The sequence below is a fragment of the Sarcophilus harrisii genome, chromosome 2 (genome assembly GCF_902635505.1).
Source record: "Sarcophilus harrisii chromosome 2, mSarHar1.11, whole genome shotgun sequence".
Classification (NCBI taxonomy): Eukaryota; Metazoa; Chordata; class Mammalia; order Dasyuromorphia; family Dasyuridae; genus Sarcophilus; species Sarcophilus harrisii.
Window position 1 is genome coordinate 54636861 of NC_045427.1, and position 27282 is coordinate 54664142.

The 27282-nt window shown below is 48.3% G+C and overlaps 1 protein-coding gene across 1 annotated transcript in view; it reads right to left on the reverse strand.

Annotated features, from left to right (window-relative positions):
- Positions 1-368: 368 nt before the first annotated feature.
- Positions 369-27282, reverse strand: part of NECAB2 (N-terminal EF-hand calcium binding protein 2) — a 47821-nt gene continuing 20907 nt past the window's right edge. Inside the window, exons 4-13 of the mRNA XM_031949234.1 lie at positions 26064-26089; positions 25498-25708; positions 23551-23558; positions 22342-22551; positions 21623-21702; positions 10315-10371; positions 9567-9679; positions 8317-8394; positions 1934-2025; positions 369-1255 (exon numbers count right to left, since the gene is read on the reverse strand). Of these exons, the coding sequence (XP_031805094.1) occupies positions 1227-1255; positions 1934-2025; positions 8317-8394; positions 9567-9679; positions 10315-10371; positions 21623-21702; positions 22342-22551; positions 23551-23558; positions 25498-25708; positions 26064-26089 (904 nt within the window). The 3' untranslated portion in view covers positions 369-1226. The remainder of the gene's footprint in view (positions 1256-1933; positions 2026-8316; positions 8395-9566; positions 9680-10314; positions 10372-21622; positions 21703-22341; positions 22552-23550; positions 23559-25497; positions 25709-26063; positions 26090-27282) is intronic.

A 27282-nucleotide genomic window follows, 5' to 3' on the forward strand; every position in this document is an offset into this window, starting at 1 on the left:
AATCAAGGAAAACAAAGCCCTGTCTCCTTCTGTGTTTATAGTTCCTCATCTCTCACGTTCATAGGGATTAGAGGAGGTCTGGAGAACTAGACTGATCCTCTCATTTTGCAGATGAGGAAACTGAGACCTAATTGGGGCTAAGTGACATGGTTCCCATCACCCACGCAGTGGAGGATTTCTGATTTGAATTCAGGGCTTTACTTCTAAATGGGGTGTTTCCCCCGCTCAGATCACCTTTATGTTTTCCTGCCATGTGCTCCGTCATTTCAACCCATAGGAAAAATCCCATATTTGTGATAAAATGCTAAGGGATGAGATGCTGGGAGTCATAGGAGTCGGAAAGGAAAAACACACAGAATCCACAGCTGTTCCTCAACCGGAGTTTATTTGTCACCTAATAGTAAACATTGGCTAAAATACTGTACTGACATTTTGCAGAGTTCTACAGTTTAAATCTAGAGGCTCGTGGCTCCTAAGGGAAGAAAAGTAATAATATCCAACAGGACTATCCCAAAGGCAGAGAACAGCTAGTGAGCAGCCTAAAGGGCCCGTGTCCCTGCTTTAGTCTGAGATACCAAAGGAGAAAATAGCACACCGATAAATAAATAAATAAATCTGTGAGGGAGCCGAGGCTGGGAGGGCAGCCTGAGAAAGTACACGAAGGCTGAGTGATCATGCATGATTTTTCAAAGTGAAGGAAATGAATCATGGGCATTGAGGGGGGTGGAAGGCTGGGGGGAAGCAGAAGGGAAGGATGGGTCTGTGGCTGTGGGGACCAGAAAGTGAGGGGACCTCGTGGGGCTGATGGGGATGTAGCTGCTTTATCACTGGGCCAATGGTGGATGCTCGGAGGGGCGGCCCTGCCGGGACCCATACTGTCAGGGGGAGGATTGTGCTTCTTGCTTGATCTCGAAAGATCTTGGTTGGTTCTGCCTCCTTCAAGGCCCCAAATTTTATCTGGCCTTAAAGTAAACAGACTCAAATACTCTGACAGTAACAGAGGGAAAGTGGAGCCGGGAGGTGCAATATAATGATGGGTGGGTATGGAGCAGGTGGGAGGGAGAGGGATTTGTTTCCTTCACTTCAAACAACAAGAAAATACATTGCTGTTTAGAAGGATATTGAAAAGACAGCACTTGCAACAAGGTTCTTAGAAAAGACACACGGTCCTTGATAATGAGGGTCCAAGCCCCGGCCTGACATTCTGAGTCCGTTAGGAGAGCCGATCAGTCTTGATTCAGCGTGCACCAAGCAGCTACAAAGGGAATTAAAAAGGTGAGAAAATGACATTTGAATCGCTTGCTCGCTGCCCGGGGGAAAAATGAAAGGTTGGAGAACATTTAAAACTGGAAGGGTCCCCAACTCCCAAAGGACCTTCCATCAATAAGTTCCTGCCTGAGATGCTTAACATTAGAGTTCCTCCTTTGGGTTGAGGTGTCATCTCCAGAAAACTGCTTTAAAAGTATTGATCCGTCTGTGGAGAAGGGAGGCCCGTGGGCCACAAAGTGATGGTGATGTTCCCACCCCCACCCCCACACACAAAGCCAGAACCACTCATCCCCAGACAAGTGCTTGAACAATTTCACTGATCCATAGCTCTGATTTTTTGTTTGTTTTTATAAATTTATTTTTTTGTTTTTATCAATTTAGAAATCTGAACACTTAGATCAGGAAAGCTCAGAGGTTCAAATCAATCTCCTTTCTACAAAGATTTCTCAACTTTTTCCTGGTCTTTGAATGTTTTCCAATGATTATTCTTTAAAAAAAAATTTTCCTTCATCTATATTGAGAGCTATAGCCTGTATGTGAAAGACCAGAGCTACATTAATAATAATTTGAATGAAGACTCCAAGATATCTTCCCTCCCCAGGTCAAAATGTCCTCTCAGCACCCCTTCTGGGGCCCAGGTATTCCCTGTAGCCCTAGCCCTTACCTGGCACTGAGATGCTGGAGACAGCTTCAGGTTGGATCAGAGTATCTACCTTCACATGCCGGAAAGCTTTGCAGACCGGGCTTTGCAGGTGCCTGCAACCCAAGTAGAGATTGAGGGAAGGGGAAGAGAGAGGTAGTGTAGGTCTTCTTAACCTAACCCCCTTAGCATGGATCCGAGGGTCTGGGGTCCTGAAAACATTCCCAGGAAATGGCCTGGAGATGTGAGGATCACCTATGGCTAGCTTTGCCTCTGACTTTCTATGTGGCCTGGGGAAACTCACTTGAAATAAAACTTGCTGAATACTAGAGCTGGAAGGAGCTGTAGATATCCCCCCCCCCATATTACAGATGTAGGACCTCAGATTCAGAGAGTGAAAATGATTTACTGAAATTTATAGCTTATTAAGGTCAAAACCCAAGGCTCCTGATTCCCAGTCCTTTCACTTGCCTGAATTTCTCCCCTCTTGTTTCTTCCCTTCTATCTCCCCTGCTCTTTCCTTCCCTCTTTGTTTCTCCCTCTCTCTGTCCATCTGTCTCTCAGCTAGACCCTTCCTTCCAGCCCCATGAGAAGACCTCAGTCTGCAGTCCCATTACAGAGTTCCCTGACCACTTCAGCACCGGCTCTTTAATAGATCCTTTTATTTGGGTTCTTCTGGTTTTCTCAACCAGAATTGAGGGCAGGTCTCTCTTAGTTCTTATGCAGGGCACCTGGCTGTATTGTTCAGTCATTTCCCATTCTTGGTGACACCATTTGGGGTTTTCTTAGCAAAAATACTGGAGTTATTTGTCATTTCCTTCTCATTTTACAGATGAGAAAACAGGGTGAGGTGACTTGCCCAGGGTCCTACAGCTAGTAAGTGTCTGATGCTGGATTTGAACCCAGGAAGATGGAGCTTCCCTATTCCAAGCTCAGAGAGCTATCCACTGCACTACCTAGCTTGCTTCTGCAAATATCATTCATTTAAAGGGATCTACTCTTTCCTGGTTTCTAAACACTTAGTGTCTCCCCAACCCACATTACCCAAATTACAACACCCAGTTAATTGTTTAGGAATAGTGCAGATGGAAAAGGGGGACTAATAAGAAGAGGTCAGTGGGGCTGGACTGCATTTGAGAAAAGTGTGGGGTCCTTCCAGAGATCCCCCAGAGGCCATCATTTCAACCTATATTCTTCTGAGGAAGCTGAATGGCTGTGTGTGGTGAAACACTGGGACCTTGGAAGACCCAGACCCCCAAGGCTATGAAGACGTGGGGTAGACAGGAAGAGGCGGACCAAGGGCAGAAATGGGGTCGGATGTGACTGACCAGAGAGGGCCAGACGGAAGGTGAAAGGGAGAAACGCTAGATGGGGAACCCAGGAGTCTGTGAACTCTCAGGGGAGCTGGAGGAGGAGGCCCTGACCCAACACACTGGGTAGAACCTCCATGGAGGGTTGTCCATAGGAACTGGACTAGAATAAGGTAGCATGGGAAGTGTGATCAGCAGAGGGAGTGCCCACCTCAAAGTCGACTGTAGAATCTCAATCGATTCTTTAGAGTCCTATTTTAAACAATTCATTCTTAATTTTAATGCTTAGTTTAATTTTAGAGTTGTACTTTTTACAAATCTCTCTAGAAGCTTTCTATCACTAAGAGGCAGTCTGGTGTGGGGTATAGTGGAGAAAAACACCAGATATTAGCCAGGAGATCTGAGTTGAAATCTTGGACTCTGCTCCTTACTCAGGGCTTCCCTCTCTGGGCCTCAGTTTCCCTCTCTCTAAAACAGAAGGATGAGACCCTTGTCACTGGTACTCAGTAGCTGTGTGACTTTGGACAAGTCAGAACAGTTGGGGACCTGTGTAACTATACATTGGCTAAAACAATACCGCACTGACATTCTGCAGAGTTCTACAGTTTAAATCCAGAGGCTCCTGTGGGAAGAAGAGTAATAATAACCAACAGGACTATCCCAAAGGCAGAGAATGGCTAGTTAGCAATTAAAGGGCTCCTCATCTGTAAAATGATGGGGTTTGAGATTCCCTTGAGCTCTGTGAGCGTTTGAAGTTGGGTGGATGGAGTTTAGAAATGTCATCCAGCCCTTCCCACCCATCATACAAACACACTCAAATGCTCCACCCGTTCCCTCGTACATCTCCCAGCATCCCTCTTGGGGCTGGACCACCGGGCCTCAGGTATGGCTTCAGGTGCAGGGGCTGGGGAGGCCGTATCCTGGGGCTGTTGTATTGTTCAGCCGCGTCCAACTCTTTGTAACTCCATTTGGAGTTTTCTTGGCAAAGATACTAGAATGATTTGCCATTTCCTTCTCCAGCTCATTTTCCAGATGAGGAAAACAGATTAAAAAACTGGGATAACCGTCCAGGATCACACAGCTAGTAAGTAGATGGGATTTGAACACTGGCCCAGGGCTCTGTTCACTGTACCAGCTAGCTGCCTTCCATACCAGGACTTGGCTGAGAGTTTTACTCTCCCAGGAAGTAGAGCAGCTGTGCCTCCAGAGTCCATCTGTGATTAAAGACAGTCTGGAAGGGAAAGCAGCCTTTCCTTTATGAGCCTCTACAGAACAAGAGAAGGCTCAGCAAAGCAGCTCTCTGGTGGAACCGACCACATCTCCCCAGCGGCGGTCACCAAATAACCTTAGAGACCATTTAGCCCAGAGGTCCCTGGACTTGTTATATCATGTCATATTAAATAACATATTGTTATCTCATAATGATGTAATTTTTTGTTATAATATTATATATTACTGTATTATGACATGCTTCATTAATATATTTTTATATTATATATCATAATATGTAAAATATATAAATGACATTATATATTTTTCAACATGATTGGTTTCCTTTGTAACCCATTTATTTTACTTTATGCATTTAAAAATCTGACTCTGAGAGGGGGGTCCCCAGACCTTCTCAGCCTCCAAAGGGGTCCCGGATATATACACTCACAAAGGTTAAAATGCCCTCTTCTAAACCAAGCTTTTCATTTTACAGATAAGGAAACTGAAGTCTGGGGGAGAGGGGGTAAGTAGCAGTTAATAAGTGACAATATCAAGGTTAGCTTTCAGATCTTTTGACTCCTGAGTCTAATATTCTTTCTATGACCCTGACTTAGGTAGGGAGTAAGCCCTTCTCCCTTTCCTTTTCTACCTGACATTGTCCTGCGCACAAGATCAGTCTCGTGACCCCACACCCCACTTGGACCTTCCTCTGGACATTTCTTCCCATCTTTCCCAACTTCCTAGAAGTTCTGAATTGTTGGGACCATTTAGAAAATGCCTGTGTGAGAGACCCCAGAGAGTTAAAAGCCTGAGCCTATTTAAGCTTATGCAATACAGTGTGTTTTTCGGTGTCTTTATCTCATTTCATCATCTCACTTGAGTTAATGGAAGATGGGGATTTCAAGTAGAAAAATTCTTCATCAACAGGGATACTTAACTCAGCCCGACTTCAGCCCATCTTATCTTATCTCAACCACACACATTTCAAAGGGTATCCACCGCTGGGCTTGGGATCTGACTTTCTGGATACCAGCAGCCGATGCCCAGGAACCCACTGGACCATCTCAGGGATCTTGGCTCAGACTCGAGGAAGACAGATGACGTGATCTCAGGGAAACCAAGTTCTCTGAAGCTTGAGAGAATATCTGAACTACCAAGGACTGGCTCTGGCTTCTCTTCTTGTGGGACTCACCTGTTTGCAGCCCCTTCTGTAAAATGAGGGCAAGAGAGCCCTCCATCCTCAGGGATGTCCGTAGATAAACCTCATGGAGGCAGTGCCATAAAGAATACTTTGTCAAAGGGGAAGGAGGAAGAATTCAAAAGCAGAAAATCACAGAAGGCCATAAATGAAGAGGAAGAACTGGCCAGAGGGAAAGCAGCTGAAGAAAGTAGTTAAGATGGAGAAATGAGGACTTAGGGAAGGGACACGAAAGCTAACTCCTAGCAGGTCAAGAGAAATTGGCCCCGAAAGGCAGAATCAAGAGCAGGGAAGGAAGCTGGAAAGAAACAAAGAATACAAGAAGAAAGCTCCCAAATGTTAGAGCCGCCCCAAAGCAGCCGTGGGGTGGGAGGGCTCCCCTTCAAAGGAGGTCTTCGAACAACTTGTTGGGAATGTTGAAGGGACAGGGATTCTTGTTCAGCAACTCTGAGACTCCATGATTCTGTGAGAGAATGGAAAATATCTGGAGATTATTGTATTGAGGGGAATCTGAGATTCTGAGCGTGGCCCCAGGAGGGAAGAGACCTAGGAGGGACTTGTCTAATGGCCTCACATTACAAATGAGGAACCTGAACTTTGGGGAGGGAAATATGCACATTGAGTTTAGATGCTAGAACAAACCCTTCAGATTAACTAAAATTATGCTGGATTGACTGGGAAGAAGACTTTTTTGTACGGAGGATAATAACCATTTGGTCTATTAGCACCAATATAGTCAGAAGACCCGAGTTTAAATTTTTCGACTAACTCTGTGACCAGAGCAAGTCAGCACTATTCAAAGCTTGCAAAATAACATTTGCTCTGTGATAATAATAATGACAGATAGCATTTATATAATCTCTAATATTTATATAAATATATTAATATATATAATAACAAAATATTACCGTATATAATATAATAATAAATGAAAATTTAAATTTTCAAAGTACACAATGCTCATTTTATTCTCACAACAATTCTGGGAGGTAGGTGCTATTATTATCTTCATTTTACAGATGAGGAAACTAAAGCAGACAGAAGTTAACTGACTTGCCCAGGGTCACACAGTTAGTCAGTATATGAGGCAGTATTCAAACTCAGGTCTTCCTGACCAAATCTTCTAACTATCCAAAGTCTGGCAGGGGTGATGTGAGGAAAGCACTTTGTAAGTCTTAAAGTAAGAGGAAAACATGATTGTAATAACAATAATGACAAAATCCCTAATAAGGGATAAAGAGCAGACCTGTGATTTCATTAATATAAGAGACTTCCAGGTAGGAAAATTCTCTTTCCTATGGCCAAATCAAGGATTTGCTTAGGGCAGTGAGAGTCTTATGTAACTCAGTGGGTATCACACAGCCAGACTAGGTCAGACTGAGAGAGGCAGAATTTGAATCCAGTCTTCCCAAGGCCTGGAGCCAGATTTTTATCCACTGGATCTGAATGCATCTCCTCATCATCATTACTACTGTCAGCAGAGAGCTGGAAGCTCTGCTCTTTGAAAAAATAAATCCCTCACCTTCTCCCCCCTCTCACTTTCCCCACATATTTAGTGGATTGTAAGATGAATAACACCAAGCATTTTATGGGGCTGCAAGGTTGGCCAAGTGCTTCAAGTATATTGTCTCACTAGATCCTCACGGTTGAAGCAGCTGCCAAGATTTCCCCATTTTCCAGATGAGAAAGGATGAGGACTTGCCCAGGCTCATCCAACTAAGGAAATGCCCGAGAATTCAGGTCTTCCTGACAGCAAGGCCATGACTTTATCTATTTCTCCACGTAGCCGTAGCCACCTCCAAGAGGATGGATGATGTGGGAATATCCTCCCATCCCCAGGGCCTTCACGGATCCCATTGGAAGGACAGACATTCCTTAGACACCATCAATTCCTGGTTTCCAGGAAGTCCCCAGTGGAGAAAGAGGCGTGTTAAGTTCTTCAGGTTCCTGAGTCTGCCATCCATCCCTGGGGGGCAAGGCTGCACTCAGGTAACCACCTCTCCCCTTCCCAAAAGGATAGGACCTTCCCCTCCCCCTTCAAAGAACTGATTCTCAGGCAGAAGTGCTTAGACACTGTAAGGAACAGAGAGATCCCTCCTCCCTGGAGCAGTGTTTCCACTGTGGAGTCACTGGTGCAGTGGGTGCTGGTGGCCAGATGGGCCTTAAGTAGCTCCCAGAGAAATAAAGAAGGAAAGGAAAGAAGGAAGGAAGGAAGGAAGGAAGGAAGGAAGGAAGGAAGGAAGGAAGGAAGGAAGGAAGAAAAGGAAGGAAGGAAGGAAGAAAAGGAAGGAAGGAAGGAAAGGAGGGAAGGAAAGGAAGGAAGGAAGGAAGGAAAAGAGACAGAGACATACAGAGAGACAGAAAGAGAGAGAAAAAAGAGAGAAAAAGAGACAGACATACACACAGAGAGATACAGCGAGAGTCCAAGAGACAGAGAGAAGGAAGGAAGGAGAGAGGGAGAAAGTGAGGAAAGAAGAAAGGAAGAAAAGAAAGAGAAAGAAAGGAAGGAAGGAAGGAAGGAAGACAGACAGAAAGAAAAACACCAAATTCTCCATAAAGACAGCAGAATCAACTGTGCAACAAAGTCTCGAGGCTAGGAATTTGTCCCCTTCTTTAAGAAGTCTCACTGAGCTGGCTGCGACTCCCAAGTTATCAAAGTCACATGCTGGAAATGGGCTTAGTCTTACCTCTTCTGTTCCTCATCAGTCTCCCAGAACTCATAGACAACGAAGGTGAAGCCATCAGAGAGTCTCACGGCAGTGATGCTGAAGCAGAGAGAAGGAAAGGATTTACATTTGTTCCCATTAAATATCATCTCATTAAATTTAATCCAAGATTTGAACCTGTTGTGAAACTTTTTTGGATCCTGACTCCACTTATGCAAGTTACCCTTCCTAGCTTTGGATCATTAAATCTGCTTTTTTCTGGAAACATTATCCCTGAGGTCCCTAGTGAGAGTGTACTGTTGTTAGAAGGGATCTCCCTAGCCTTCTTCCATTGGGATTTCAATAGGGATTAGCTTATCTGATAGTCAATGTCCCCTTGATAGAATTAAGATGACTATTCTCATTTAGCACATCAAGGTTTACCCAATGCTTTCCTTAGGACATAGAGGGATAGAGAGTAAACGTATTACTATATCCGTATTACAAATGAGGAAACTGAGGCTCAAAAATATTAAGTGACCTATGATTCACACAAAGCATCTGAAACTAACCTTCAGGAGCAAAAAGAGACTCCACGAGCTTTTAAAGCCCTTCATTATTACCTAGCCTATTTCCCACCTTCAAGTCTTTCCACAACTTACTTATCAGCTCCAAATCACTTTAGCATTTTCCCACTGCATCATACTGGTGGCAGAACAGAACTTTAGATCCTAGTGTTATAGGTCAGAAGGTATGGGGCAGACAAGTCGGCATGGAGACAGGGAAAGTGAATGGCACTGGGGCATGGAGGGTGGAGCTGGGAAACTGCCATCACATGGTCAAGGTCATCGCTATGGAATTCAGGTTCAAGGAGCTTTGATAAACTGGTGCCTTTTAGCATTGCCCTTCTTGCAATCTCTGAACCCCCCTCTCCCACCACCCACTGTCTCCTGCCTTAGTAGTACAGTGAGTAGGATGGAGTCAAGAAGACCCGAGTTCAAACCCAACCTCAGGTACTTATTAACTACAGCAATTATCTCAATTCTTGTCACATTTGAGGCACTTATAAATGCTCAAGGTTGCTTCTGAGCCCTCTAGAACTAGAGGACACTCATTCCTTCTTGGTCATCCTATCAATCCTTTGGCAAAAGCTGAGAAAACAGGAAGGAGCCAGGGTGGGTGGGTTTCCCTAGTGCAGGGAGCCTAGATTTCATGTTCCTGGGGAGGGAGTGTTTCCTAGAAGGCCCACCCCACCCTGCCCCCTCCCTGCCTACAAATCAAGGGGGACTTACTGGAAACAGTGGCTGTCCTCGGCTGTGCTCCTCAGGTACTGCCTCAGTGAGCTCAGGAACTCTCCAAGGTGCTCCCGGGAGACCACCATCTCTTGTCTCACCAAGAGGAAATACTGAGGGAGGAGAGGGGAGATTACCAACCCGGAGGGCAGGGTTTCCAGCCAAGACTTTGCTCCTTACGCTCTCTGTAACTTCAGGACAATTATTTAGCCTTTGTGGGTCTCCGTTTCCTCATCTGTAACATGTGCAGGTTGGACTAGCCCAGAGATAGCTAACCCTTTGGTAGTCTGGTTGGGCTTTCTCAGAATAATGCTTTAAATGAATAATATGAAATACACGTGTACACAAAAGGAAGCCAATTATACTGAAATGCAGTTATCAAAATATTTTTTTAAAATAAGTTCATGGACTCCAGTGTAAGAATCCCTGTTCTAGATGATCTATCTTCTCGCTCTAAATTTGATGAATGTCCCTCCTCGGTTTGACGTTGACCCCTCCCCAGTCTCCACAGGCCCTGGGACCGGACTTGCCCCCTGCTGTGGCTGTGAGCTGGCTCCCTCTCGCCTTTTCCAATCTGGTCACTGAGTGGTCTGCCATTTTGTATTCATTGCAGTCAGCCCCAAATTTCATTCATTTTATTTAAAAATGCTCTGCTCTGAGCTGAAAAATTCCCATCAGTAATGGGGTGTGGGGTCCCTCTCCAAGAAACAGACAGACACGGGAAGCCCGGTGGGGGACGGGTACTCACGGTGCAAGCCGTACTGTTTCCATCGGAGAGACGCTGATGCAGATCAAACCACAGGGTCTGGAATCAATAAAACAGGAGTCCGTTCAATCAACATTTATTAAGGGAGCAGTGGGTGCAAATCACAGTGCTGGAGGCCAAAATGTAAATAAGACACAGTCTCTGCTACATGAAGCACATCATCCCCGAGGTCCGGCTCAGGCTCACAGAGCACCTTGTAGATGCTTTCTCCTTGAGTCTTCACCGTAAACCCTCTGATGGCACTTCTCCCTTGGAGATCTCTTTGAATGAGATGAATTGCCTTGCCCAAGAGCATACGGTTAATAAGAGGCAGACTTGAAATTTACTTTATTTTCCTTTTTTTTTTTTGTTTTTGTTTTTGTTAGGGTGGCTTTCTAAAGAGGCTTCAGAAGTTCAGTCCTATTTGGGGAGGTCTGCTGGGTCATCTGGGCCCTCCCATCAATGGTTCCAGAGTTAGACAGGAGACCAAGGCTAGAGGGACTGAATTTCAAAGGATTTGGGAAGCCTTGGATCTTTGGGGACAATGCTGATGACATGACGCTGTTCCAGAAAACTCCACACCCAAAGTACCAATTTCTTTCATATATATATATATATATATAAACTATATATCTATATAACTCTCTCTATATATGTAACAATATTTTTTTTTGTTTTTTTTTCAACGTGCCCATTTCATAAATGATGTTTTGCTAGAAAAATCCCAGGGAAAGCAAAATAAACTGATTGACATTCTATTGTTTCTCTTCTCAGAGTATCTGGCAACATGGATCCTAATCAATCAACTAATCATCCAGTATTTATTCAGTGCCGACTATATGCAAGGCACTATACAGAAGGGGGGCGGGTAATTCTGCCTCTGGTTTCCAGAATTTAGGGAGGAGCAGATTACGAGTCTTAGATGGCTCACCCTGGGCTATTTCCAGTTCATGAATCATAAGCGCAATATCTGCGTATCCTGCCCCCGGACACCGGCCCCGCTCCCCTCCGGACCCCTTCGGTCTCCCTCTCGCCTGCTCAGGAGCTGGGGGTTCAGCCAAAGGAGCAGATGCTCCCCCTTCCGTCTGATGCTCGGATTAAATCCGGGATCTGACGGATGGAGTCGCCCACCACCCGCTTATCGGAACCAGGAGCAGATGGTGTGTGCCGTGTCCTCCCGGACAGACAGAGCACAGAACGGCAGAGCTGGGAACAGGCCCTTACTGCAAAATGTCAGAGCTGGAAAGGTCCCTGCGACAAAGCTGGAATGGTCTTAAATTAGCGGGCGTCCGGGGGAGCCTGGGAGCGGAGCCCGAGAGCTGGACGGGCCTTGGAAGGCGGGACGTCGGGGCTCAGCGGTCCCTTGGAACCAAGAATGGGAATCTCGGGCCTGGATTCAGATCCAGCCTCAGATCCTTACCAGCTGTGCGACCCTGAGCGAGAACTTAAACTGTCCACCTCAATTTTTTTAACTATAAAAGGGGGAAAATAACAGCACCCACCTCCCCAGATTGTCGTGAGGATCGCATAAGATGGTTTTTGTAAAGGGCTTAGCACAGTGTCTGGCACATAGTAGGTGGTTATTTCCTTGCTTTTAGCTGTAAATCTCCCATGTTAGAGCTCCGATGCCCTTAGAACACAGAATGCCAGGGGCAGTGAGGTGGTGAAAGGATAAAGCCCCAGCCTGAGCCAGGAGGACCTGAGTTCAAATCTGACCTCAGACACTTAGCACTTCCAGCTGTGTGACCCTGGGCAAGTCACTTAACCACAATTGCCTCAGCAAAAAACAAAACAAAACAAAAAAATTCCCTGGGCAGGAAGGGACCTTGGAGATCCATCCCTGTTATTTTGAAGAGTAAAACTAAAGAGACAAAATTGTTTCATACTCACAGAGGAAGCAAGGGTGAGAAGCCAGAGCTCTGAGCTCTGGGAATCCAGAGAAGTTGTCAATTAATTTGTAATTTCAAATTAGTGGTTAGAAAGGGGCAGAAAAGCAAGGTAGGAACATAAAAAATAATTGTTATAATTACAATAATTCATGATAATCACAACTGGTATTTCTCTAGAGCCTTCGGTGCATATTCTCATTTAAATCTCACCCAACCTCCACAATGGTCCCGTCCTCAGCTGCAGATGGAAGTGGGCCAAGGGGGAGGTACATACCTAGCCTTGGTTAAGTGACCCTGCCCCCTGAGAGGAATTCCCCTGAAGACCCAAAGATGGAGGCATCGAGGCGGAGTGGGCCACCCAGCTGGAGGGGACAGCTCCCCCCAGCCCCATCATTCACCAGCGTAGGCTTTGAAATCAGTTTACCCCCCTGCTAATGTTACTGGAGTTCTATAGCTTTACAAAATTGCTTTCTTTGTGGCCAATCTATTTTTCTTTTTCCTCATCTGTAAAACAGAAGGCAGGACCTTGTTCTAGATGGCTGCTATGGTTCCTTTCAGCTCAAATTGTGATCCTAAGCAAGTAGAATAAAGGCTATCATTCCTATGTTATAGATGGGGAAACTGAGGCTCAAAGAGGTAAAATAACTTTACCCAGAGTCACAGAGCAAGTTATTTCCCCTACATCACATGGTCTTGGTGGACACTCTGTATATAGGGAGGAATCAGGAATGTACATAGGAAAGATAGAGCATCAGAGACAGAAATAGAGAGATACTAACTGGTTGACCCTAGACAACCTTTTTTTCTGGCTCAGTTCCCTTTTCTGTAAATTGGGGATAATAAGAATAGTTCCCTCCTTTGTGAGGATCAGATGAGATCATACTTGTAGAAGAAGTGCCATATAAATGCTAGATATTATTGTTATTATTAGCGATTGTTAATCTGGTCTCTGGGTCCTTCAATCCATGCTATGATGCAGCAGGTTAATCTTCCCAAAGTCTCACTTTCTAAAGGGCCCTCATCTACTCAAAAATCATTCCATAGTGTCCTTATCAGTTTCTGACTCTGCATTTTTTGCCTGTTTATTTGGCTTTCACTGGATTTGGGCATTTTCTTGACTGTCCTCCAGGCTTAAAATGTCCTCCCTCTTCAACTCTGGCTTCCTTTGATCAGTCTAGAATTTTTTACTGGAAGTCTTGCCCAATCCCTTTTTGTTCCAGTGCCTTCCCTCTGCTAATTATCTCCTATTTGTCCTGTCTCAAGGGCACCTCGGTGGCCTAATAGAAAGTGCACAGGGTCTGAAGTCAAATCTGAATACAGACACTCACTAGCTGTGTGACCCTGGGCAAGTCACTTCTCCTGTTTGCCTCAGTTTCCTTATCTATAAAATGAGCTGGGGAAGAAAACAGCAAAACACTCAGTATCTTTGTCAACAGGTTCAGACATAACTGAACAACAACAAAATAGATCCTGTCTACAGCTTGCTTTGTAAATATTTGCTTGTATGTTGTCCCCCCCATTTGACTGTAAGCTTCCTGAGGACAGGGATTTTTTTTTTTTTGCCCCTTTTGTGTCCTCAGAGCTTAGCATAAGGCCGAGGCCCTTAATAAATATTAATTGAGCTGTGATTTTATTGGTATTTATTTTAAGGGATGCAATTTTGCATCTTCTCCATGATTTGTAGTCTCACTGAATTGCCTGGTGCACTAAAAGGGTGGCTCACAAAGCCAAGAATATGTCCTTTGGGACTCGAATTCAGGTCTTCTCGACCCCAAAATCAGCTTATTCTCCATTTCTTGTAGGATAAAGACCAAATCTAGTAAGAAATTCAAGTTCTTCCCAATCTAGCACCTTACTTCTCCAGTCTCATCTTCCATTATTCCCCTCCAAAAGCTTCCTATTCTAATCAGACCAGTGTTCTCATTACTAAATACAGCCACCTGGATGCTTTTGCTTACTGTATTCCTCTTACCTAATATGTCTCTCTCTCTCTCTCCCTTTCTTTATTTTTCCAGATCTCATACATCTTTCAAAGTTAGAAAGACTTTCCTGAGCACAGCCAGACATAATGATTTCTTCTCCCTTTGGGATCACTATCAGATCTTTTTGATTGCATGTCAATCTCAGCGTGCGCTCTCTTTCTCTCTCTCTGTCTGTCTCTCTGTCTCTGTGTGTTTCTCTCTCTTTCTCTGTCTGTCTCTTTCTTTCTCTTTCTCTGTGTATTTCTCTCTCTCTCTCTCTTTTTCCCCTCTCCTTTGTCTCTTTCTCTCCCTCCATTTCTTCCCTTGGTCTCTTTCTGCCTATATCCACCTTCTTTCCCTCCTTCTTTCCCATCTTTCCCTCCTTTCCCTCCATTCTCTCAGTGCTAACCCTTTTGTCTGATGGTGATAGGTTAGCAAAACTGACTGCTGTCAAATTCACCCAAACCTGCATTTTCCACGGCCACTGCTTAATTTGCTTCTCTTAACCTCTCCCTCTCCCCCATCAAAATGTGTGCTTTGCATATGACTTTGATGGAATACTTGTGCCGTGGGAAATGACAAGGTTTCAGGAAAACATGGCAAGACCTTTATCAACAATACAAAGTGAAGTGAATACAGGAAAACCATTGTGCACAGTAACAGCAATATCATACAAAGATCAGCTCTGAAAGACTTGGCTACTCGGATCAATACAATGATCCAAGTCAATTCTAAAGGACTCGAGATTAAAAAATCCTATCCACCTCCAGAGAGAGAACTGATGAACTCTGAGTGCAGAGAGAAAGCACGATTTTTTCACTTTATTTTTATTGCTTTGGGGGGCTATATGGCTAATGTAGAAATGATTTCACATGTATAAATTGATGTCCAATTGTTTTCTCAGTGGGTGGAAAAGGGGGTGGGAGAGAGGAAGAGAATGTGAAACTCAAAATTTAAAAACAATAATTTTTAAAAATGATGAATGGATGCAAAGAAAGAGGGAAAAAAAGAGATGTATACCTTGAATGGGGGACTATATTATCTCAGGAGAATATTGGCTTTGGAGCTAGAGGAACTTGTTCAAGTTCTCACTCCATTATTTCAGACCCCAAAGCACCTGTACCTTTCTGCTCTGTTTTTAGTCTCTAACGCCCCCAAACAAGGAGTTAGCCAGGGTAACAGATGGGGTCGTTACTTGTCCCCCATGTGCCTCAGTTTCTTCACCTGAAAAATGAAGGGATTGAAGTCTCCAAATTCTCCAACCACGGCCATACACTGCCTGGGATTATTAGTTACTTTTTTATGTGGACAGGCAAACTCTACCTAACCCTGCTAACCAGCTCTCTGAAAACACAATGTGAAGCAAAATAATATTACTGGGGCACTTAATTCTGTAACAGTACTACCATAAATAAGGAGAAAGTGCTTTGGAGTGGCCAAAATTCAGGCTATAAAAAAACCAAATCAGATCTTTCTGTGATCTAATGCAATTTAGTCTTCATGATAGTAATATAATCCGAGAGGATGTGGAAAGGTTGAACCTAGTGCCCGGACCTTGACCTTATCTTCTGTGCTCCCTTTTCGACTTTCCCTCCTGGATATAAACACATCAGACCCTGACTTTGTCCTTGGTCTCCCCCCTTTCCTATCTCCTTCCTCTCTCCATTGCTGCTATAAGCCAATTCTTCTTCCCTCAGAGATTAGTGGGCCTTTCTTTAGAGAAATGTTGAATTATAAGAGATCAAAAAATGGTGGACCTGAAGTCCATGGCTTGGGGAAGATCACGGTGAATAGCTGCTCAGCTGCAAACTCAAGCTCTCTATGTCCAGTGGTCTTTCCATTACATCTCTGATTCCTCTCCAGGGCACAAAGAGACTACTTGGGTTCTAGCCCCCCAACATAAGGGACGGGGAAAGGAAAGAAGGAATCCATGGGTATGGTGGGCTGTGCCAGGCTAAGGCTCAATAGTGTGCTCTTCTCAGGGGGCACCGGGCAGTTGCTCCCCTGGCTCAGAGCTCTGAAACTCTACTTTCTGGGAGTTCTGATTTGTAGAAATTTGGAAGCATCTAGACATTTAGGAGTGATTAGAACCCAAGGTCTTGTTAAGAAAATCTGAATTTAAACTGAATATAAATACTTTACGGAGAAAATGGATATTTAATGAAATAGGGAGCTTTCTACCATTCCTAATTAAAAGACCAGAGCAGAATAAAAAGATTGCTCTTCAAAGACAAGACTCAAGGGAAACATAAAAAGTTAAAATAAGAAACAAGAAAAGAGAAAACATAAGGGATTCAATAAGGTTAAACTGTTTATATTTCTATATGGCAAGATGATATTTGTAACTCTTAAGAATTTCATTACTAAAAGGGCAGTAAGAAGGAGTATAAGTGGGCAGAGGATGCAGATATAAGGTGACTTTGATGAGATGATATCCCTCAAAATAAAGGGGTGAGATAGAAAATTGTACTGGAAGAAGGTTGGGGGGAATGGGATTATTTCCCATAAGAGTTATTAGAATAGAGGGGTGGGTTGGGGGTGGGCAAAACTTAAACTTTACTCTCATAGGAACTGGCTCAAAGAGGGAACAATGTACAGATTCTGGATACAGAAATCTATTATACTACAAGAAAGTAAAAAGGGACTGGGATATAGAAGGAAGGGCAGGCTGGGGAAGCAGCGGTCAGAAGAAAATCTGAGTTCAAATCCTGCCTCAGACACTTAACAAAGCACTTAACCTCTGTCTGCCTCAGGTTCCCAATCTGTAAAATGAAGATACTAACCCTATCCTAGGGTTATGAGGATCAAGTGAGATCACATACGATGTGCTTTGCAAACTGTATAAAGCGATATGATTGCATGTGTGTATTAGATTGTTTGCTGTCTTGAAGAGGGGGAGGGAAAACCGCAACTATGATTAAGTGAAAAAAACCACAAAAGTGACATGTTAGGGATGCTAGTGATGGTGATGCTGGGCCAGAGGTTGGACCTCAGGGGAGCACTTGCCAGTGGGCTAAGGAACAGACTGGCCTGACAGCTGGGGCTGCCCTTCCCTGGGGTGCTGTGGGGCAGGGGGACCGGGAAGGAAAATAAATCAAAGATAATGAGGAAGCTCAGCCCGTGAGCCTGTCATCTCTGAAGAGCCTTGGTTGTTAGGGCGACCAGCGTTCTAATAATAGACTCCAAGAGCCTCCCTCCTGAGCTGCCCCAAGTTGTTATGACAACCTGGGCTCTCTGGTCCTGCCGAGTACCTCCTGCGGAGGCCGGGGATGCGGGCTGACTCTGGATCTGGCCTCTGCTGAGCCCCTCCCTCAGCCCCAGACCACTCTGCCCCAGCCCCCTCCCTGGAAGGCCGTGGTCCAAGGGCAAGGGGCAAACCAGAGGGCACAGGGCAGAGATCTTGGACAAGTAACTTAATCTCCTTCTGCCTCAGTAGGTAGGTTTGATTTCCTGGCCTCTGAAGGCAAGTCGTTTGAGCCTCTGTTTCTGGAAAAATGAGCTGGAGAGGGAAATGGTCAATCACTCAGTCTCTCTGCTGAGAAAATCCCTAATGAGGTCACAGAGTTGGACACTTCTGAAAGGTCACCGCTGGCTCTAAATCAGTGATTTCCCAGCCCCATATTCTGCTCCCGTTTCCAAGAGATGCTTTTCAGGCTCAAAGCCCAGCCCCCCTGCCCCGCAAAAAGCAACCCTGGAAGCTGCTTACTGATTGGTTCAGGCGGGACTCTTAATTAATCATTAATCACGACGGAATGCCAATAAGTCAGCATGGCCTGTGGCTGCACAGAAACAGAGGCTGGGATTCTTGCCCTGGCTCGCGGCTGATGAGGCAAAGCTGGGGACTGGGGTTTAGGAGACCTGCTGCCAATTATGCGTCTGACCTCGACCCCCGAACCTGTCTCCTCCTCTGTGAAATGAAGGAAGTGGGTCTGATAGCCCTCCAGTCTTAAATCCATGATTTCAGTCGTTTTACCTGAAGCTCAATGTTTCTCTTCAGCAAAATGGGAATTCGCACATGTACCACCTACATCAGACGGTCTTTGCAAGAACAGTGTTTTGCAAAGTATAAAGTGACAGGGAAATCTGGGAAGGGCTTTGGGGTTCACAAAACACATACAGCTGAGGAAACTGAGGCAAACAGGTGAAATGCCCAGGGTCACGTAGCTATAAGTGTATGAGGCAGAATCTGAACTCGGGTTTCTCCAACAAAGTGCCTAGGGCTCTACTGACTGTTTTGCCTACAAGCCTCACGTGGGAGTCAGAACTAGAATCCTGCTCTAGCCTTGTCCTGACACACTGTGAGGGTCCTTTAGCCTCTAAGCTCCCCCTCCATCAAAGGGAAGATCAATAACTCACTGCTGCTACCCCAGCTCTCACTGAGATCAGATCAATGGCACTCAGCGGCTTTGGAACGACGGGGGTCTCTAGGGCTTCGGTTCCTGTTGGCGATTCCCTACAAGTGCCGCCCAAGGGGCTCTGTGACCCTGAGCCAGGGGGCGAGAGCCTCATTTCTGCAGACACTGAGGGGGTCCTGCAGGACTCAGTGCGCGGGACTGAACCCCCACCGTGTCACCTCAGCCTCCCTCCTGCTCCAGATGGCTTTCTCCCCAATCCCTCTGGTCTGGCCAAGGCCCCACAGGAGGACGGCATTGATGACATTTACAAAGCAGCTGAAAAACTCTTTCCTCCTTCCTTTCCTCTCTCTCTCTCTCTCTCTCTCTCTCTCTCTCTCTCTCTCTCTCTCTCTCTTTCCTCCTTCCTTTTCTCTGTCTCTCTTTCTTTCTCTGTCTCTCTCCTTTCCTCCTTCTCTGTCTCTCTCTCATTCTTTTTCATTCTCTGTCTCTTTCTCTCTTTCCTTTCCTCCTTCCTTCTCTGTCTCTCATTCTCTTTCTCATTCTGTCTCTGTATCAGTCTGTCTCTGTTCCTCTCTCTCTCTTTTTATCTCTCTGTCTCTCTGTTTCTCTCTCCTTTCCTCCTTCCAGGTATCTCTGTCTCCTTTCTTTTTTCTCTCTCTCTCTCTCTCCTTTCCTCCTTCCTTTCTCTGTCTCTCTCTTTCTTTCTCTGTCTCTCTCCTTTCCTCCTTCTATCTCTCATTCTTTTTCATTCTCTGTCTCTTCTTTCCTCCTTCCTTTTCTCTGTCTCTCTCTTTCTTTCTCTGTCTCTCTCCTTTCCTCCTTCTCTGTCTCTCTCTCATTCTTTTTCATTCTGTCTCTCTCTCTCTTTCCTTTCCTCCTTCCTCCTCTGTCTCTCATTCTCTTTCTCATTCTGTCTCTGTATCAGTCTGTCTCTGTTCCTCTCTCTCTCTTTTTATCTCTCTGTCTCTCTGTTTCTCTCTCCTTTCCTCCTTCCAGGTATCTCTGTCTCCTTTCTTCTCTCTCTCTCTCTCCTTTCCTCCTTCCTTTTCTCTGTCTCTCTCTTTCTTTCTCTGTCTCTCTCCTTTCCTCCTTCTGTCTCTCTTATTCTTTTTCATTCTCTGTCTCTTCTTTCCTCCTTCCTTTTCTCTGTCTCTCTTTCTTTCTCTGTCTCTCTCTCATTCTTTTTCATTCTCTGTCTCTTTCTCTCTTTCCTTTCCTCCTTCCTTCTCTGTCTCTCATTCTCTTTCTCATTCTGTCTCTGTATCAGTCTGTCTCTGTTCCTCTCTCTCTCTTTTTATCTCTGTCTCTGTGTGTCTCTCTCTCCTTTCCTCTTTCCTGCTCTCTATCTCTCTGTCTCTCTCTCTTTCTCTCCTCCCTTCCTCCCTCCCTCCTTTCTCTCCCTCCTTTCTCTCTCTCTCCGTCTCTCTCTCTCTCTTTATCTCTGTCTCTGTGTGTCTCTCTCTCCTTTCCTCCTTCCTCTCTCTCTCTCTTTATCTCTGTCTCTGTGTGTCTCCGTCTCTCTCTCTCTCTTTCTCTCTCCCTCTCTCTTTCTCTCCCTCCTTTCTCTCTCTCTCTCTCTCCTCCTCCTCCTCTCTCTCTCTCTCTCTCTCTCTCTCCTCCTCCCTCTCTCTCTCTCTCTTTCTCTCCTCCCTTCCTCCCTCTCTCTCTCTCTCTCTTTCTCTCCTCCCTTCCTCTCTCTCTCTCTCTCTCTCTCTCTCTCTTTCTCTCCTCCCTTCCTCTCTCTCTTTCTCTCTCCCTCCCCCCCTCCTTCTCTCTCTCTCCTCTTCCTCCCTCTCTCTCTCTCTCTCTTTATCTCTGTCTCTGTGTGTCTCTCTCTCTGTCTCTCTCTCTCTCTCTCTCTCCGTCTCTCTCTCTCTCTCTCTCTCTCTTTATCTCTGTCTCTGTGTGTCTCTCTCTCTCTCTCTCCCTCCTTTCTCTCTCTATCTCTCTTTATCTCTGTCTCTGTGTGTCTCTCTCTCTCTTTCTCTCTCCCTCCTCTCTCTATCTCTCTCTTTATCTCTGTCTCTGTGTGTGTCTCTCTCTCTCTCTTATCTCTGTCTCTGTGTGTCTCTCTCTCTGTCTCTCTCTCTCTCTTTATCTCTGTCTGTGTGTCTCTCTCTCTGTCTCTCTCTCTCCGTCTCTCTCTCTCTCTCTTTATCTCTGTCTCTGTGTGTGTCTCTCTCTCTCTCTTTATCTCTGTCTCTGTGTGTCTCTCTGTCTCTGTCTCTCTCTCATTCTGCCTCTGTATCAGTCTGCCTCTGTCTGTTCTCTCCCTCTCCCGTCTCTCCTCCCCTCCCTCTCTCTCCCTCCCCCCCTCCCTCCACCGCCTCTCCCCCCTCACGATCTCTCTCTGTCCCCTTCTCCCGACTGTCTCTCCCCCTCGCCCCCAAGTCCCTCTGAAACAAGAGCCAGGCTCCGGAAGGACGGCCAGCACCTCGGCGGGGCCCCAGTGTGCCTGCGCCCGGACAGGGGGCCAAAACGAAGACTTTGGGCGAGGATGCTCTCAGAAGGTCCGGGACCTGACGTCACGCTCTGCCCCCTCCTGGAACTGCTCCCGGAGGGGCCCTCTCCTCCGAAGAGGAGACGCCCTGGAGGCGGAGCTCCATCCCTTCCCCGGCCCAGCTGTGACTCCGGGACTCAGAGCTGGGGGGAGCCCGAGAGCACCTGCCCCATCCAGGCCCGGAACAGACCCCGCCCCCCGGAACAAATGCTCGGGGAGGGGGGCTCGGGATAAGGACAGCGCGGGTCAGGGAGGGTTTCTGCCCCAAACTTTGCGGGTCTCGGCGGGTTTCTGTCTGGTTTTCAGTAGAGAAGGGCTCCCACATCTATCCGTCAGCCGTTCTCGTGGTCTGGGACCGGGAACTCAGGCCCCGTCCGCGGCCAGCCCGAGGTTAGAGTGCGCCTAACTGCGCGCCCCCGGCCCCTGGGGGAGGGGAGGGGCCGGCAGAGCGGCCCGGAGAGGGCTGGACTCCCAAACCTCTGGGCGTCAGGGCGGAAGCGCTGGGGGGCGGGGCCTCCGCGGGGCGGGGCGGGGCCGCCTCACCCCGGGCTCTGCCGCAGGTGCGGGTCCAGGAAGGGGAGGCGGCCCCGCCCCCAGCGGCTTTACCTTGTTCTCCAGCCTCTCTATCAGCTCCGCCAGGCGGCTGATCTGCGCCTCCAGCCCTTCCTCCTTGGTGTCCGGGGACCCTGCGGGGGAAGGCAGAGGTCACTAAGGGGGCTCCGGGAGCCCCGCGCGGCGGGACGGGGTCAGCGGCCAGACCTGGGGCGTCTCCCAGACGTGCGGCGCCGCCGCCTCCAAATGCCCCCCCCCTCCGGGGCTCCCTCGGGTCCCAAGTCCTCCTTCGCGGCCCCCGCGCCCCCGGCACCTCCCCGGCAGGTTCCCCCCATTCACACATTCTCGCCTGCTTTCCCCGTCAGAGCACAGCAACTTGGGGGCAGGGGCTGCCCCCCAGCCTTAGCATCCAGTTGGCGCTTAATAAATGCTTACTGACCGACGTCCCACCCGGGGATGCTGGTGACCCCCACCCCCCACCGAGGATCCCGGGCTCAGGCCCGAGCCTGTCCGTGGGACAGCCCAGGCCCCTCCCACCAGGGGGGGGCCTCCGGGGTCCGGGGACACGCCCCCTCCATCCAGGGCCCTCCCACCAGGGGGTCCCGGGGACACGCCCCCTCCATCCAGGCCCCTCCCACCAGGGGTCCCGGGGACACGCCCCCTCCATCCAGGCCCCTCCCACCAGGGGGGTCCCGGGGACACGCCCCTGCCATCCAGGCCCCTCCCACCAGGGGGGTGACCCAGGGCCCCGAGACCCGCCTGCGCCCACTCACCTGCGGGAAAGCCCTTCCCGGGCTCGGCCGGCGGCAGTCTCGGGTTGGGCGGGTAGCGGGGAGCCGGGTTGCCGTACCAAGTCTCCGCCACCCCTTGGCTGGGCTTGCTGGGGTTCTGTCTGTAGAGCAAGTGTAGAAGTAAATGTATACCCGGCTTCGGGGGAAGCGCCGGATTCCTGACACCCGGGGCTGTTTCTACACTGACCTTACCTGTGAAAGCCGGGGGAGGGGCGCTGGCCTCCCGTCATGCACTGGGGGGGGGGGTCCCCAGGCCACTCTCCATCCCCTCCCATAGGGCCCCCAGCCTGTCCATCACCGGCCCCCATTCATTGTCACGCGTGTTCTAGCCTCTCTCTGCCTGCTGGAAGCGCAGGCTTCACACTCTGCCTCAGGGATGTAGCGGGACTCTGGGCTAGTCATTCATTGTCCCCGAGACTCAGTTTCCTTATCTGGAAACTGGGAACAATAAGGCTTCCCCTGCAGAATTACCGGGAGGAGGAAATAAGAGAATGGGTGCAAAGCCTCGACTCGTGGGACTGCCGCCGTTCCGGCTTCCTCCTCCCCCCCCCCCCGTGGTCGCTGCGGCCCTGTCTCCCCTCCCCCCCCGCAGATCTGAGGCAGAGGGGGGCTGCGTGTGACCAACACCCTTCTGCAGAAGGGGAAACTGAGGCTCAGCCCCACACGGAGGCCGCGGGGAGCCGTAGGCCCCCGAGCAAGGACAGCAGCACCTTGCTCAGTCACTGCCTAGCGAGTGCTCCAGCAGGGCCGGAGCCCGGGTCCCGGCTCCGGCCCCCCCTTTCCCTGCTGTTTCGGAAGTCCGGGGGGGCCCGGTGGCCAAACCGGCCCGGGGCCCGGGGGCTTCCCCCCACCGGACCGGCGGGCGTCCTCGAGGCCCCGCCTCCTGGCTCAGCAGGGCTGGATGTTGGCCCTTGGAAGGGGCTGGTCCGGCCCCCCTCTCCTCGGCGGGGGGCAGGAACCAGGCGCCGGATAGGGGCGGGGGCCGGGGCGCTCCCTCCCTCCCCCGCGCTCCCCGCCCCCCGTCCAGAACTCAGCAGGAACCCGGGCCCCCCCCCTTGGGAAACCCGGGCCCCCTGGCCCAGGGGAAAACCCCCCCCTGGGCGGGGCGGGAGGCAGTTAAATTGCTGGGGCCGCCAAGTTTGGGGGTCCAGAGGCTCCTAATGGGGAGGAAGCAAGGGGGCTCTGGGGCACCTGGGCTTCTGGGGGGAAGGGAAAGAAAGAAAGGAAAAAGGAAAAAAGGGGGGGGAGGGGGGGGAACCAAAAAGGGGGACCGAGAAGAAAAAGGGGAAGAGGGAAAAAAAGGGTTGGGGGGGGAAAGGGAAGGGGGAGGGAAAGAAGAGGGAAGGAGAAAAGAGAGAGAAAAAGTGGAAGGAGGGGGAAGGAAAAGAAAAGAAAAAGAAAAAGAGAGAGGAGGAAGGGGAGAAAATAGAAAGGGAGGGGATGGAAAGGGGGGGAAAAGGAAAGAAAGGAGGAGGAAAAAAGGAGGGGGACAAAAATGGAAAGAAGGTAAGGAGGGGAAAGAAAAGAAAAAGGAGAAAAGGAAAAAGAGGGGGAAAGGAAGGGGGAGGGGAAAAAAGGGAAAAGGAAGTTTGGGGGGAAAGGGAAGAGGGGAAAGGCAAAGGAGAAAAGGGAAAAGAAAAAAAGGGGGGGAAAAAGGGGAAAAACAAAAAGGACAAAAAATAGAACAAAAGGGGAAAGAATAGAAGAAAGAAAAAAAAGGGATCACAAAAATTTCCCGGATTTTGGATGTTTTTTTGAATGGATGAAGGGGAAGGATTTGCTGTGGGTCAGACTGTCTTTTTGCAAAATTAATTAACATTCAGAAAATTACTTTGGGTTCTGATATTTTTGCTGAATTATAATCACTGATTAGCCTTCCCAGTTAATTTTTTAAAATAAAAACCAAGTGCCTGCAATCTGTTCCCCTGTGCCCCGGGTTCTCTGGTTGCACCAGTAAGTAATCTCTTGGTGTTCAGTCATCCCAGTCGTGCCTGATTCTCCGTGGCCCCATTTGGGGTTTTCTTGGCCCAGACACTGGAATGGCTCGACATTTCCTTCTCCAGCTCATTTTACAAATGAGGAAACTGAGGTAAACAGGAGAAAGCAGCTTGCTTAGGTGCTCACAGCTAGTAGGTGTCTGAAGTCAGATTTGAACCCGGGATGCTGAGTCTTCCTGATTCCAGGCCCAGTGCTCTGTCCATTGCACCACCCGGCTGCCCACTGGGTAAGTAAAGGGTCTGGGATTACAATCCAACTACAACCACCCCTTTCTTTGGAGGTGAAACCTCCTAGATCCCTGGGGGCCGGCCTGTGTGGTGGAAGCCTTCCTCTTAAGGAAAAATGCAGTGGAAGACTGATCCCCAAGAGCAGGAGGTTTTGTACACAAAAGGGACTCCGTGAGCAGTAAGCAGAATCCAAGGAGTGACCTTCCATTTTCTCTTCTCTTTTCCCAATTTCTTCTCCTCTCTCTCCCTAGTCCCGCCGGCACAGGGTCAGAGGCACATGTTGCCAGGTGATTTACAAATATTCTCCCACAATTACCCTGGCAGGAAGGCACGGTGCGATCTCCATCTCACAGTTGGGGAAACGGAAGCACACAGTTAAGTGACTTGCCCAAAGTCATCTGGAGGCTGGGTTTGACTTCGGATCTTCTCCCCTTCTAGGACCAGCACTCCTGTCTTGTATGTTATCCCGTGGGTAACTGGCAAACCCATGGAGCTTCTCCAGGGGACCTCCTTCCAAACGGTGCTTCCACTGTGCCGTAGCTATCAGGGGCATGGTGGGGTTCAGATCCTGACAGTGGGATGGGGGAGGGCCCATCACTCCCCCTGGTTATGGTATTGTCACCATTATAGACCTGGGCTGCCCCTGTGTGGATCGCTATTGTGGAGCTCTGGAGCCGGTGTGGACCTCCTCACAAAGGCCCCGTGGGAAGGAGGGATGCAGGGAACCGGCAGCCTGCAGCACAGTGAGGACCCAAGCCATGAACCCCCCCCCCCCAAGCCACAAGGGAGGTCCTGAGCATCCAGGTTCAGGGACACATATGTCCTTCTGAATCCTCCTAAAATGGGGCTTCCCTGGATACGGCGAGTCTCCCCCATACTTGTCCCTTTGCTTGTGGGTCCCTGAAGGACCTACATGAGGGAACTGCTCTCCTTCCAGACCCGGAGAACCCAGCCCCTAGTTTCTGCATCGCCAGCTCGGTGACTGGTGTATAGAGAGTAAGCGCTTAATAAAGGCTTGGTTCTCACCTTCTTGGTGTAGCCCATGGCCTTCAGGACAGAGTGGTTCAGGGTCTCCAGGGAGGCTAGGACATCCTCATAATCCCCCATGTGTTCCACAAAGTAATCTGCAGGAAGAGAGCAAACAAAGGGTACTCAGATCTTGCATCGGATGATAGAGAAGGCCATGGCTCTAAATTGGGGGGATGATGGAGGGCATTCATGGATGAGGTACAGGCAGAGGGAGCAATGAAAGCTGTCAGTGGGGAAAGTAAGAGTGGATGGCACTGGCTTTGGGAAACTCCTCACTTACCAGCTGCATCCTGGGGCTCCTCTTGCCCCCTTCTCCCAGTTTTTCCTCTCCCCAAGGCCCTCCTATCTAGCTTTGTTTGGAAACTTCATTTCCATAGATATCTTTGGCTTTTCCCCATGCTCCCCTCTGGTGTCCTCCATCCCACCCCAATTAACCCTAGGGGCACCTACCGCAGAGCTCTTTGGTGTCCACATGGCTGCCGAGGGAGGGAGGAAGGGAGAGAAAAATGGCGAGTCAGTAAACCTGAATCTGCCCAACCCCAGGGAGAGGTGACAGGGAGAATGATTTCCCCTGGGATGGAACCCCTAGGCTTGGATCCCAAATGAAGGGGGGAAGGCAGTATGGTATGGTGGACCCATCTTGGAATAAAGACATCTCCAGATCCTTGCTGTGAGTGATCCTGTGAAATCACTTTAAAAAAAGAAACTTGGTTTCCTCATCTACAAAATGAGAGGGTTGAATCTAATGGTCTCTATGGTTCCTTCCAGGTTTAAGTCTATAATTTTGGGGGATGGGAGGGTCCTCCTTAAAGACAAAGAATTCTTGTTTTCGATTTACCATTAGAGTGACTAATGAACAAGGAGGAAGGAGGAAGGGATTATTTCCATATAGAATTGGTTAAAATCTGTAGAGTTCTCAGGGAGGACCCTGGGGGTCTCTGGGCAGCTTCCATAAGTATATTCCATCCTAACCACAGAATATTAGAGTTGCATTGGACCCTAGAGGTCACCAAGCTCAGCCCCTTAACTTTACAGATGAGGAAACCTGCTCCTTCAGTGACTGACCATATGCTGAAGAATAAACATCCATCACCATTTGGGGATGAAAGTAAGGAAAAGGAGAAGAGAAAATGAGCTCAGGGAAGGAACTTAATCAGGAATGACTGAACCCAATCCAAGGGTAACAGAACCATTGAGTCAGGATTCAGTTGTTAATTGACTAGTCCAGGGTCATACGACTAAGAAATGGCAGAGCCAGGTCCTGCACCTTCACTCTTAAGCTAGAGTTCTTCCTGACTCATCACCTTTAGAACTGAGCACCCAAGGAGCGAAACAGGACAGATTGGACACTGGATGGAGAGGATCTGTGGCTTTGAGCTCAGCCCCGTTTGGTGGGGTCAGGAATAATGGCAATGCAAATGGGAGCCTCTGCAAGCTTCTGTTCCCACTCCGCCGAGAAATGCCTGACAGGTGGCCTGTGTGAGGCCCGCAGAATTGCCCACCACCGTATCCCCCACGGGGGGAGAGATGAAAGAGCATGATGCAAACTGCTGAGAGAAACTGGAAGTTCAGAAAGAGGGGGGTGTGGAGAGTGAGGGAACTTGTTGTCGAGAAACCGGAGAGAGAAAACAGCAGGAGATGAAGGAAGCAAAGGCTGCCAGAGGGGGCC